The sequence below is a fragment of the Monodelphis domestica genome, chromosome 2 (genome assembly GCF_027887165.1).
Source record: "Monodelphis domestica isolate mMonDom1 chromosome 2, mMonDom1.pri, whole genome shotgun sequence".
NCBI classification, from domain to species: Eukaryota; Metazoa; Chordata; class Mammalia; order Didelphimorphia; family Didelphidae; genus Monodelphis; species Monodelphis domestica.
The window spans coordinates 25,976,564-25,990,810 of NC_077228.1; the positions used below are offsets into that span (position 1 = coordinate 25,976,564).

Genomic DNA, 14,247 nt, shown 5'->3' on the forward strand with positions numbered 1-14,247 from the left:
TCACAAAGTGGCTCCTTGGAAGGATGGAATTGCCCACTCAGCCCCCTCTGTATGACCTCTCTCATCAACATCCCTTACTAATGGAATTGGCATGACTATTGTCCTCTCCTTAGTATCTGAAAAAGTAATATAAGAGCAAAATGCTTGCACACTATTTCCCAAAAATATCATCAAAAGATCAGACTCACAAAACCAAACCCAAAAGACCATCGTGCGTTAACTTTTGCTTAGTAATTCCTAGCAAAAGCTGTGCCCACAAGCCATGCCCAGAAATCCCCTACTCCCATGTACTGAAACTTATTCTTCTAAGCCAGTACATAAATCTTTCATAAGGAGAGGCCTGTATAATATGTTTCAATACACCATGTCTCAGTGACTTGATTTACCAACCAAAACCCTTCTTGAAAAACTCCCTAACAAACTCCGAAAAATGATCAGCCTAATATTAAATCTGAATTGTGTTTTCAATATTCCTTTGATCTCTCAATCTCATTGCTATGATTGTTAATTGTCTTTAGGATTGCTGATTGATTATCTATTTTTATTAAAGGTAATAAGTGTTTTTCCTTTATTGTCTGTAAGCTCAAGCTCCTCACAGACTAATTAGAAAATTACGTCACCTGTGATGAAATCATTTATCTTGTGCAAAACCTTTGTGTATCCTGTCAGAATAAATAGTTACAATATAAGTGTATAGAATGATTTCGGAATGTTAATCAAATGATTTGTTAAAAGTTAATGTATCACTTATCCAATTATCTTTATTCAAACACGCATGTTGAATAATGTAGCTGTGTGCCAAGAAAATGAGTATAAAAATAAAAGCTAGCCCTGGGCATGGTGAAGCAGTCACTTCAAGCAGAGCCTTGCTCCAGGCAGATACATACACAGCTGTCTACCTATACCATTCTACCTACCAAGGACCCCTGGAGTCATGAGCAGGGCTGGACCTGGCTGGAGACAGGCAATTCACCCAGGACTACACCCATGAGGAAACAATAGGAAAATTTATTGGAACCACAGTGTCACAAGTGGGGTGAATATTCCTGGCCAGCAGAGGCCTTGGCCCAGTGGCGGGCCGTGTTGGCAGTGCTGAGGCTATTGGGAGGGGCAGTGAGGAGAGGGGACATGGTACCCTCTGAGCAGGTCTCAGGGGAGGCTCTGGATATCCGTAGTGGTCACTGTGGCCATGAAGCACCTCTGAAAAAGCCGGTCAGAGTCTGGGGCTTGTGGGTCACAATCTAGACGGGGGTTCAAGAAATGCCTTCGGAGGCCGTTGGGTCCCACAGCTACCACACCACTTCGGTTGGACTCTTCCAAGGATGGGAGGTCTGGATCTGAAAAACAGCAATCCACATAACAAGTTACACAGTTGTGGCAAGGCCCCATCCAGGAGATCTCAGGACAGGAAGGAAGAATTCTGAACTTGTCTACCATGGGTCCTGGGAGCTGTCCTCAGTCACCGACATCTGCTGGCTTCCAGACCTCCCACTCCAGGCATTCCTCCTCCCCTCAAACTGCTCACAAGGTACCACTGGAGTTTATACTCCCACATCTGGACTGGGGTAGTGTGATGGGATTCAAACCTAGGTCTTCTTGACTCTGAGCCTAATGCTTTCTCCCTACTCCACCAGGCTGCTCCTCTCAGCTCTGCTCCCAGACAATTCTCTTTCATCTCCCACCTTTCTCTAAGGACTCAAGGCATCTCTAGCTCAAGGGAAAGGCTATACATGAATCTATCAATTAATAAATCAACAAGAACCTCCAATGTTTTGGGTACAGTGTTAGGCACTGTGGATACAAAGATCAAAAGGAAACAATTTCAGCCTTCAAGGAGCTTATAGTCTCTAGGAAGAGCCAATATGTCAACATACACCAGGGAGGATCAGAGGAACCCTCTGATCTGCTGGACTGGGCTCAGCATGGGTGCTTTGGCTCTGTGGGGATGGACAGAGAAAATAGAGACAAAAATGAATACAGGATCTTTTGGTGGAGAATGGGAGGGGCACATTGTACCCTTCTGCTTGTAGCCTTTTTTATTTTGCTCTTCAACTTACCAGCCAATTTATCCTTGGCCCTGTTGTCAGCAATACTTTTTACTAAAGAATTTAGACAAAGGTAGAGATGGTACACTTCTCAAACTGCCAGGTGACCCAGAACCAGGAAGGAAAGCTCTCATGCTGATAGAATTATGATCCCCAAAGATATGGCATTGTGACTCAGATAAATTAGATGCAATTTAGAGTGGGTAATTAGAATTTGCTCCCCAGGACTCTCTTACCCAGCATACCATTTACATGCTGAGTGTGAGAACCCTGCCTGTGTACGAACATAGGAAGGATATATTTTGGTGTAGTTCCTCCCTTGCACTCTGCTCCTGGGAAGACAGTTTTGGAGGTTGAGTGAGAGCCAGGCAGGAGAATTTTACCCACATGTTTTGTTCTGTTATTTTTCCTCCTTCAAGGGATTACTAATAAATCTTATAAAATATAACATTTGGAGTTATTGATATTAATTTAAATCTCATAAGAGATAACATAAAGATTGGTTCAAACTGTACATTTCAATTTAAAAAATCAGTGACTGGGGGCAGCTGGGTAGCTCAGTGGATTGAGAGCTAGCCCTAGAGACGGGAGGTCCTAGGTTCAAATCTGGCCTCAGACACTTCCCAGCTGTGTGACCCTGGGCAAGTCACTTGACCCCCATTGCCTAGCCCTTACCACTCTTCTGCCTTGGAGCCAATACACAGTATTGACTCCAAGTTGGAAGGTAAGGGTTTAAAAAAAAATCAGTGACCTAAGTATATAAGATGTTAAATACATCATGTGAAAAAGATCTGGGGGTTTTCATGGACTACAAGCTATGAAGAGAAAATTGAACTTTCTTTGTTTATTTTTAATGTAATCAATCAATGACCTTTAATTTAATCAAATCAAGGATTTGAAGTGCCCCTTCTTAACATTTGGTAAGTCACTAGGTAAGAGAACTCACACATCACTTACTAGTTCATGCCCCCACAGGCCACAAGCACTGCCCACCCCCCTTGGGCAGTGCTAGGCAAACTGGGAGGCTGTGATTGGTTCCCATGAAGTGGGAGAGAGACAGGAAGTGATGTAGGAAAAGGAGTATAAAAGGCAAAATTGAAGGACAAGATCCACACTCTCTCTCTCTCTCTCTCTCTCTCTCTCTCTCTCTCTCTCTCTCTCTCTCTCTCTCTCTCTCTCTCTCTCTTTCTCTCTCTCTCTCTCTCTCTCTCTCTCTCTCTCTCTCTCTCTCTCTCTCTCTCTCTCTCTCTCTCTCGGCAATTCAGTGGGACAGTCTTCAGCATGAGATTCTTGGTGGTCTTAGCCTCCTATGCACTGAAGGCTCGGTGGTTTTTTCCAGCATCTTCTGGCTTTTTTATTTTCAGCTTCCTAATTAGGACTTTGGATTCTGGTGAGACTCACTTTCAGATCTTCATTTAGGATCTAGGATAGAGTATTTGTATTTAGGTGATTCCCAGCCACCCCCCCCCCATACCTCTTTCCTATATTTCACATCTCTACCCAGTTGTAAATAAAAGCTGCTTACAGTCATTTTGACTGGAGAAATTAATTATTTTTATAAATGGTGACCACAATTCAATTATTTTGATTCTTATATTTAGTCAAACTAATTCTAAATCTTACAAAGCTCAATAGTCATCAACAGGATATTGTGGTAGGCAAAAGAGCCATTGGAATCTTTGCATTAAGAGAGGTTCAGTGCCCAGCACAGGGAGGTGGCAGTCCCTCTGTTCTCTTCCTAGACCCGGACACACGTGGAGGCTTGGATTCAGTTCTGGGCACCATATTGCACTGACAATCTGGAATTGATCCAGGGGAAGACACTTAGGGTGTGAAAGGTCATCACCATCATCCAAGGCGAGAAAACTAGGGATGGTTAGCCTGGAGAGGAGACCAGGGCATGGAAGAAGAATCAACCTTGGTTTGCTTCATCTGCTTCCCCCATGCTGACAACTATTAGGTCTTGAACACAGTAGGAAGCTGGCCCTCTACAACTACCCCTTCTCTTCTTGCTCTAATTTTCAACTTCTCCCCATCCACCAACTCCTTTCCTATTCTCCATAAACACACACACATCTCCCTTATTCTTAAAAACAAAACCAAACAACATAAAACTATTTACTGTACTCTACCATTCCCTCAAGCTATTGTCCAATATTTTTCTTCCATTTCTTAGTCAAACTCTTAGGGGGAAAAACTGTCCATCCTTATTGTCTTTCTTCCCAACTCTTCTCTTCCCATTCTATAGAAATGTCTCTCCAAGGTTACCATTGACTTCTTTTTCTTTTTTCCCCCAATTACATGTAAACACCATTGAAAACATTCATTTATTTTTCAGTTTTGGACACCTGAATTACTTCTTAATCTGACGACATTTGTTTTTGAGCATTTCCCACTGTTGATCAGTTTTCCCTCTTAGATTCTCTCTGAGTTTCTGAGACAGTACTCTCTCTTTTGGTTCTCCTCCATGTCTCCTTTACTTATTCATCAACCATGTCATTCCAGTAACCACTAGTGTTCCCCAAGGCCCTTTCCTCTTTGGTCTCCATACTTTCTCTCAATAACCACAGCTATCATGGATTCAATTGTTATCTTTCTGCAGATCACTCCCAGAAATACTTATCCAGCCTTAGACGGGGTCCCAAGCTCCAATCTCACATCACCAACTGGATATTTAGAACTGGAAGCATCTGAAACTCCACATGTTCATAAGAGAGCTCCTCATTCCCTTGCCTCTCAGCTCCCATCTCTTCCAAACTTCTCTAACGGTTAAGAATATCACCATCTTCCCATTTACCTAAGTTCACAGTATTGGTGTCATTTGTGATTCCTATATCGAATCTGTGATCAAATCTTGTCAGTTCTCTCTCCACAAGGTCTCTGGCATCTGGCTTCTTTACTCTACACACAGAGTTACTACCCTAGCCCACATCTTCTTGTCTAGACTATTGTAACAACTTCTCATTGGTCTTCCTGCCTCTAGTTTCCCTCCTCTAATTTATTCCCAACATGACTGATGAGCTAATGTTCCTAAGGTACAGGTCTGGCCATTGCCACTTCCTTTTTAAAGAAGGTTTAGGTGGTCCCTATTACCTCTAGTGAAACGCCCCCCCCCCCCCCAATTTCTCTGTTTGGCACATACAAGTCTCTTACAAGCTCATTGGACATCTCTCTCCTTCACATATTTTATTTAGTGGTTAAATTGGTTTAATTGTTTTTGCTGTATATAGTATTTCATTTCCTACCACCATGTCTTTGCACAGGCTGTTCCTCCTGCCTAGGATGTTCTCTCTCTTCCTTTTGCCTCATAAAACCTTTTGCTTTCCTTCAGGCTAAGCTGAGATACTATCTTTTAATGAATGGCTATGCCTATCACCTGTGGGTTTAATGGCCCATCCTCACTGGAAATTGTTAGCTCTCCTGGTATGTGTTAGATAAGAATTAAGTGTCTTGGACAATTGTTTAAACTTTCCCCTTAATTGATTCAAATATTTATTAAGCACCTGCTGTAATAATCAGAGTAATTTGCATTTCTGTGGAGCTTTAAAATTTACAAAAATCTTTTTCTCATTACAAGCCTGTGAGGTGGAAGAGACAAAGATTCTTTGAATCACCTTATACAGGAGAAGAGAGGGGAAGCAACTTGCCTCCGATCATAGCACAAGGAGTCAGTCTGGGTTGTTGGGTTTGTTTTTTTGAAGCCACACAAACCTTTGGGGGAGTAATATAACAACAAGGGAGGGGAAACAAGTGTTTAATAAGCACCTACTATGTGCCAGGCACCATGCTAAGTACTTTATAAATATTATCTCATTTGAGAGATAATAACTAAGAAAATAGAAACCCAGAGCATCAAAGACCTAGGTTGGGGGAACCCAGAATCTGTGTGTGTGTGCACATGTGCATGTGTGTGTCTATCCATTTCTCTGGGTTGATGCCTTTGTATATATCAGACAGGATCTAACGTCACACTAGAATAATAACAGCCGATGTTTGTTAAACACTTTTAAGGCTTGTCATATGCTCTCGAGACATTTTCTCATTTGATCCCTTTCTTTATTGCACTCATTTTTTTGATGAGGAAACTGGGGTTCTGGGAAGTTAGGAATTGCTCCTCTGGACATGATTCTCACCAATATAGAGGAGTAAATTGCTGAAGTAGAAGTGATAGGAGCCTTGGCAGGGGGGGAGAAATGCTCAACCTTAATTAGAATCTGATATAGCATAAGATGGCACCAGCCAGAAGACAAAACAGTGGAGTGGAAAAACCAGTTGGCTTGGAGTCAGACCAAACTGAGTTTGTATCTCACCTCGGACACTTAGTAGCTCTGTGACCATGGAGAACCCATGACTTCTCTGAGCCTCAGTTTCCTAGTCTGTAAACTGAGGACAATGATAAGGGGAATGCTGAAGAGACGGTCTGCCAAATCTGGTGACAACATCTCTTCCACTTACCATTTTCTAGCCCCAATTACAATTCTTCTATTCTATTCTTTTGTTCAGAAATCTGCATTAGTTCTCTTGCTTGGCAAGTTTAACTTGTTTTTCTTGGTATTCCAGGTCCTTGAAGACCTGCTACCATCTCCTTTCTTTTTTCCCCCTTCAACTAACATTTATTTATTTATTTATTTATTTATCTACTTATTTATTTATTTATTTATTTATTTATTTATTTATTCATCTATTTATTTATTTATTTATTTATTCATTCATTCATTTATTTGTTTGTTTGTTTGTTTATTTATTCATTCATTTATTTATTTGTTTATCTATCTATCTATCTATCTATCTATCTATCTATCTATCTATCTATCTATCTATTTATTTTAAAAAAACCCTTACCTTCCGTCTTGGAGTCAATACTGTGTATTGGCTCCAAGGCAGAAGAGAGGTAAGGGCTAGGCAATGGGGGTCAAGTGACTTGCCCAGGGTCACACAGCTAGGAAGTGGCTGAGGCCAGATTTGAACCTAGGACCTCCCATCTCTAGGCCTGGCTCTCAATCCACTGAGCTACCCAGCTGCCCCCCATTTATTTATTTTTAACATTATTTTCTTTTTAAAATTTTGAGTTCCAAATTCTCTCTTTCTCTTCTTCCCTTCCCCCACCACTGAGAAGGCAAGCAGTATAATACCAATTATACATGTGGAATCATGTAACATATATTTCCATATTAGCCATATTGCCCAAAAAAGTGAAAAAATTATATGTCAATTTGAACTCTGAGTTCATCAGTTTTCTCCCCGGAGGTGGATATCATTCTGAGTCTTTTGGAATTGTCTTGGATCATTGTATTGATTAGAGAAGCTAAATCTTTCACGGTTGATCATCATTACAACATGACTGTTACTGTACCCAGTGATGTCCCAGTTCTTCTCTTTTCACTTTGCATCAGTTCATAAAAATCTCCCCTTGGTTTTCCGAAACCATCTACCCTCCTCATTTCTTACAGCACAAAAATACTTCATCACTATCATACACCATGACTTGTTCAGCCATTCCCCAATGAATTGGACATTCCCTCGACTTTGCCACCACAAAAAGAGCTGCTCAAAATGTTCGTGTACGTATGTCGGTCTTTTTTCCTTTTCCTTGATCTCTTTGGGATATAGTGGTATTAGTGAGTCAAAGGGTATGTGTGATTTTTAGCCCTTTGGACATAGTTCCAAATGGTTCTCCAGAATGGTTGAATCAGCTCACTACTCCACCAACAATTCATCAGTATACTTATTTTCCTTCATCCCTTCCAGCATTTGTAGTTCTGATAGGCATGAGGTGGTACTTCAGAGTTGTTTTAATGTGCAATTCTCTAATTAATAATGATTTAGAGCATTTTTTATGACTACAGATAGTGTGGGAATTATGAGAATTGAGTGGATCACAATGACTCTACCCTGTGACTCAATTCTGGATCTAGCACTGTATCCTTCCTATTCAATTAGGGGTCTAGTTGAATTTCTGTTTTGTGAGAATACTTTATTCAATGATGGGAATTGTGAGAAAGTCTTATTGCATTGTTTGAACCTAACCTTGGGTGGCTGAGAAGCTGGACCATTTCTCCCTGTTGCTTAGAGAAACTCTAGGACTTGGCTTATGTTGACCAGAAGCCCAGTCAGATCTGAAGATTGATGCGTTTTCTCCCAATTGTACACCTCAAGCAACCACCATGTCTTACCTAAAAGCACTGCTTAATCATTACTGTTTTGTTGTATCTTTGATTGAATATCGACACACTGGAAGAAGTGGGACACCTTTTTCTGGTTTCAGTAGATCACACCTATTCGATCTCCCAACTTGGAAATCCTCCAATTAGAAATCAGAGAGTCTAATCTGGTATCCTGGTTTATATCCTGTTAATTGTTTTCTTTTAGTTCGTGAAAATCTGTCTCTCTCTGTATTCGGGGTCCAATGCCAAGCTGAGGAGGTCTGGTCTCAGTTTGTTACCCAAATGGCATGCATTGCTTAATCAATCAATATGAGCAGAAGCTCAAACCTTTGTTTCCTCAGTTGCAGCAGATTTCACCTGTTACACTGGCTTTGAATTCTTCTTCTGAACACTGCCCGTGACCCAACATCTCCCTCCTTTCTGTGAAGTCTATACTCCCAACACACTGAACAACTCTGTTATCCTAACCATCCTTGACCTCCCTCCTCAGGCCTTTGCCTTTGGCTGTTCCCTATGTGTAGAGAATATCCTCCCTTCCAGTTAATCTTGAATGCTGACCACTTGTTAAAGCCTAGCTCAAATGCTACCTTGTCCATAAAGTCTTCCTTAATTCCCTGGAAAGTAATAACTTTCCCTTCTCATAATACTGCATTTGTCCTTGAATCCATTTTTTCCCCTCTGGAACAAATAGGGTTGTGACTTGTCCAGGGTCATACAACTAGGAAATGTCTAGTGGAATTTGAACTCAGGAAAATGAGTCTTACTAATTTTAGGTCCAGCATTCCAGGCACCCTAGTGCCAACTAGCAACCCTTTAGTTCACTTTTGATCATATTGTATATTATAATTGTTTTTGTTGATATCTAACCTTCCTATGAGACCGTTAGCCTTATGAGGGTGTAGAGTCCTGGACTTCAAGTCAGAGAACCTGGGTTCAAATTCTGTCTCCACTACTTCCCATCTTTGGGACATTGAGCAGGACACTTCTCTGGAACTCGGTTTCATCATCTGTAAAATGGGACAATTGGACTGGATTTCTCTCTGGTCCCTTCCTGTTCTACAGGGGAGGATCCTATGGCTGTTGTAATTAAAATGTGAATTTTACAGTATTCCTTCCAATATCAAGCATACACAGCAGGAGTAAATAAAGAGAGAGACAGAGGATAAGACATAAGAAGAGGAGGAGGAGGAGGAAGAGGAGGAAGAAAGGAGGGAGGGAGGAAGGCAGGGAAGGTAGGAAAGAAAAGGGAGAAGGGAGAGAAGGAAAAAAGAAGTAAAGAAGGTCTCTGCCTCATGACACTCCCCAACCCCATCCCTTGCCCACTCTGCTCAGGAAAGGAGTGAGCCTTATTCTCTCTCTCAGTACTAACTATGGGTTCTTGAATAGAGGACGTGTGTGTGTGTGTGTGTGTGTGTGTGTGTGTGTGTGTGTGTGTGTGTGTAAACCACAGGATTCTGTTGTCTCCACACAGGAACTCAGAAAAAAAATGATAGGAATTGGGGTAAGAAGAAAGGAGAAAGAGAAAACCAGACAAGCTGCTGGGGAAGGGCAGAGATGGCTAAAAGCTTCTATTCAGGAAAAGGTCATAAAATCCATTTTCTAGCTTCAAAAAGGAAAAGAAAAGAAAACAAGGGAGCAGTGAGAAAGTAACCCTTCGTCTGGAGTGCTCAGAGCCTCCACTGGAGTAATGAAGAGTGAGGCAGAGCTGGGGAAGAGGCAATGGGAAGGGACGCCCCTCAAGTGACAAGGGATATGAATGTGGACAAAATCTCTGCTTTAAAATAAGAGTAGCCAGGAAGGGGTGAGAGGCCAAAAGGGAAAGGAGGAAGGAGGGAGAATGAGCTAGTTTTCTCCATGTACACAGCAGTACAAAGGAAAGGACGAAGGTTCTAGAGTCTGAGGGCATGAGTTCAAATCCTACCTCTGATATTGACTTTTTTTTTTAACCCTTATCTTCTGCCTTAGAATCAATACTAAACATCAGTTCTAAGACAGAAGAATGGTAAGGGCTAGACAACAGGATCACCCAGCTAGGAAGTGGCCAAATTTGAACCCAGTTCTTACTGACTGGCATTCTATCTACTGTGCTACCGAGCTGCCCCTGACATTTACTACTTGCATGACTGGCCAAGTTACTTCACTTCCCTGGGTCTGTTTCCTCTTCTGTAAAATGAGGGGATTAGACTAGGTGGCCCTTAAGGTATTTCTCTGTTCCTCAGCTGCCTTCCCCTTTAAGAAGACTTTCCATCTCCTTTCTCTAGCTCGTGTGTACCCAGCTTATGTGCATATCTTCTTTCTCCATTAGAATTCAAGTGCTTTGAGATCAGGAATGGATTTTACCTTTGTGTCCCCAGCCTTTCTGGATACATGCTTAATAAATGCTCGTTGACTGACTCTGAGCAATTACTTACTTCCCTTCTCTGGGTCTGTTTCCTAAGCTGCCCTGGGTGGGAAAAAATGACTCATTGTGACTATCTTGGCTTTCTGGATCTAGCACATTTTCTTTTTCTTTTCTTTTCTTTTCTTTTCTTTTCTTTTCTTTTCTTTTCTTTTCTTTTCTTTTCTTTTCTTTTCTTTTCTTTTCTTTCCCTTACCTTCTGTCTTAGAATCAATACTATGGATTGGTTCCAAGACAGAAGAGTAGTAAGGGTTAGGCAATGGGGGTTAAAAGACTTGTCCAGGGACATACAACTAGGAAGTATCTGAGGTCAGATTTGATCCCAGGACCTCCCATCTCTAGGCCTGACTTTTAATATACTGAGCCACTCAGCTGCTCCCTCTAGTTGATTTTTTAAATCATTATGAGGCTGGATCGTGGGGAGCTGGGTGCAATTGCTTTCCTCTTGCTCTGCCTCCTTCACTCTGCCCCTGAATAGGTAGATTTATGATCCTGTGATTCTAGTGGGCACCAGGGAAGAAAAAGAGGTTGGCTCAAAGGCATAGTTGAGCTTCCCTAGCTGAGCCATTTTCATCCTACCTAATGCAGCCAGGATGAGGCAATATGGGATAGAGAATAATGATCAGAACTCCAGAATCCTAGTCTAACCTTTGCTCCCAACTTGCTGTATGACCTTGGCCAGGTCACTTGCCCTGTTTCCTCATTGATAACAGAAGGGGCTTGACTAGAAGATAACTAAAGTCATTTATGGATCTATCTTCCAGGGGCCACAATCTATAAACTTTGCTTATCAGGGTTGTTTTGGCAGCAGTCCATACTCGCTGAAAGAGATCTGATTGTTAAATTTGTAGCATGAATGTTTACAACTCAGAAACTGGTAAACCATGTAAATGAGGTGGATTTATTGTTTTGTTAATTATCTGTACTTAAAACAGTTATGGAGAAATATGTTAACAACACAGATTAAGCATATTTCTCTTGCCTTTTTGTTTTTAAGAGCTGGTTGTTCAATATTAGCAGCACATCACTGCCCAGGGCACACACGTACCTCGTCCTTGTTCTGCTCAGAATCTCCGTGCTGGAAGGCCCTTGGGGTCCGCTAAATCCAATACTGGTGGGGCCAAGAAACCTCTTCTACAAAATCTACATATTCACCCATAAATGACATTCGGTCTTTGCTTGGAGACCTCTAGTGGGGTCTCCTGAGGTAGCCGCTTCTATGCTGAGATACTTTGCCTCAGTTTCCTTCTCAGTAGTGGGGTCTACATGATCACCAAGGATTGGTCTTGTGCTAATATTCTAAGTTTTCTACTAGCTTTGACGTTCTAGGCTCCCAAGTCCTTTCCGGCTCTGACATTTTGTGTTCTAAGGTGCCTCTTTGATCTTTCCGGTTCTACGGTTCCTTCCACTTCTGACATTCCCGGTTCTAATGTCTTTTGTGGCTTTTACTTTTCCTGATCTGTGTTCTAAGCCTCCCCCAGCTCTCACGTTCTCTATTCTAAGGCCCCTTCCAGTCCTGACATTCCCTGTTCTAAGGTCCTGCCCTGATCTCTGCCCTGAGATTCTCTCATCTTCGTGGATCATTGGCTGATGCCTTCTTCTCGGGCATTCTATTAACCAGGACCAGGTGGGGAAGTCACATCCTGAGTTCCTGGGATGTCCCAGAAGAGCGGCTCCCCAGGGGGCAGGAGAGGCGTCTTCCCAATTCCCAGGTTCAAGGACTTTCTGATGTGGACCACCGCCAGCTCCCATCTCCCTCTAGCACTCGCATCACCGCCAGGTGGGACTTCCCCCATCCCCACTTCCCCAGGGAGCACTGCCGGGGGCAGCCAGAAGCCTCTTACCTGCTGCTGCCGCCGCCTGTAAGCTCAAGCCTGCATCCAGCTTGGCAGGAGGCTTGGAGTGGATGAAGAGATAACAAAGCACGCAGACAGTGACGACAAAAGCCAGGAGGACCACAGCGGCTATGGACAGGCCCACCAGGGCACCGATGCTGGGGAAAGAGGACCACAGTGGGGTGGGGCTGAGGGAGAGGCAACAGGGGGAGCCCCAGGAAGCTTAGGCAATATTTCACCCATTTGCTGTGCCTACACACAATGCCTCATACCTCCATACTCCCTGTCACTCACCTGGAAAGAATATTCTTTCTCACCTCAGCCTCCTGACTTCCTTCCAGACTCCAGAGGTTTAGGAGTGGCCAGGTGGTTCAGTGCATAGAGTGGCAGGCTTGGAGTTGGAAGGATCTGGGTCCAAACCTGAGTTCAGGTACATCCTATCTGTGTGACCCTGGACAAGTCACTTATCCCCATTTGCCTAGCCTTTACCCTTGTATCTCGAGTTGTCACTAAGAAAGATTTTTTAAAAATTGGGGAGGTTTTTCCTTTTCTTTTTTTCCCCACTAGATTAATCAGTGCTTGTTGACTGACTGACTCTGCTGTGTGACCCTGAACAAGTCACTTAACCCCATTTGCCTAGCCTAGTGTCTTAGAGTTGTCACTAATAAAGAGATTTTTAATAATTGGGGAGGTTTTTCTTTTTAACTAGATCAATCAGTGCTTGTTGACTGACTGACTGACTGGGCAATGGCTTCCATTCTCTGGGCCTCAGGTTATTAAGCTGCCCTGAGCTAGAAAAATGCCTCCTGGTACATTTTCTAAATCATTGTGGGGAAGGGATTGTGGGGAACAGAGGTCAACTGTTTCCTGGGCCTCTGTTTCCTCATCTGTAAAAGAATCTGTATTTGGCAGCAATAAGGTGGCTGGCTGAATGGATGGAGAGCTGGGCTAAATCTGATCTTAGATAGGTCCCACCTTGGTGACCCTGTGCAAGTCACAACCCCAGTTGCCAGCCCTTAAAAGCTCTTCTACCTTGGAACCAGTGGTAAGTATTTTAATACAGATGGTAAGGGTCTAAACCACCACCGCCACCACCACCGCCACTACCACACCTAGATTCTCTTAAACAGGAACATGGGGGAAGTTTTCCTGCAAGGCCCCTGGGATGCTCAGGGCAAGAGTGCATGCTTGCAGAGTTCCTCAGGAAGCCCCCGACACCCTCCAGGGTGGTCCAGGAAAGGGAGCTGTGCGTACATACTGGTCCATGACAGTGACCCAAGCTCTAACAGCTCTAACTGATTGTCAAGGGTGCAAAAGCAGGCTTGATAATGGATCTGAATGGCTGGCCTCTAAGTAAAGCCCTCTCTAAGTGAGGCTCACCACCTCACCAGCAGAAGGCATCGTGGATCCATTTTTTGAGCCACAGTAATTCATGAAGATTGTCTATGGAGGACTTCAGAGGCCCGGGAGGGGGCGCTCTCACCAATGAAACCCTTGTTCCTTGAACTATGGCAATGGGCAAACTTCTTTGTACCTCAGTTTTCCCAGCCATTAAATGGGGATAAAAGTAATCTGTCCTATTCACTATACTAATAGCACAGCAATCAAGAAACATTTAAGTGCCTACTGTGTGCCAGGCACCGTGCTAAGTGCTAGGGATACAAAAAGAGAATAGAGGCTGTCCCTCTCCTTGAGGAGCCCTTGGAATCCTCTCCTGGGCATTTATCAGAGCAAGGCAAGACATTTCATTTCTTCCCTAGAACAAAGCCAACACCATCGAACAGACAATTAAGGCAATATCCCCA

General features: G+C 43.0%; 1 protein-coding gene across 1 annotated transcript in view; it reads right to left on the reverse strand.

The window, feature by feature from the left end:
- Positions 1 to 988: 988 nt before the first annotated feature.
- SHISAL2A (shisa like 2A) overlaps positions 989 to 14,247 on the reverse strand; it is a 35,074-nt gene continuing 21,815 nt past the window's right edge. Inside the window, exons 2-3 of the mRNA XM_007507847.2 lie at positions 12,452 to 12,600; positions 989 to 1,337 (exon numbers count right to left, since the gene is read on the reverse strand). Of these exons, the coding sequence (XP_007507909.2) occupies positions 1,150 to 1,337; positions 12,452 to 12,600 (337 nt within the window). The 3' untranslated portion in view covers positions 989 to 1,149. The remainder of the gene's footprint in view (positions 1,338 to 12,451; positions 12,601 to 14,247) is intronic.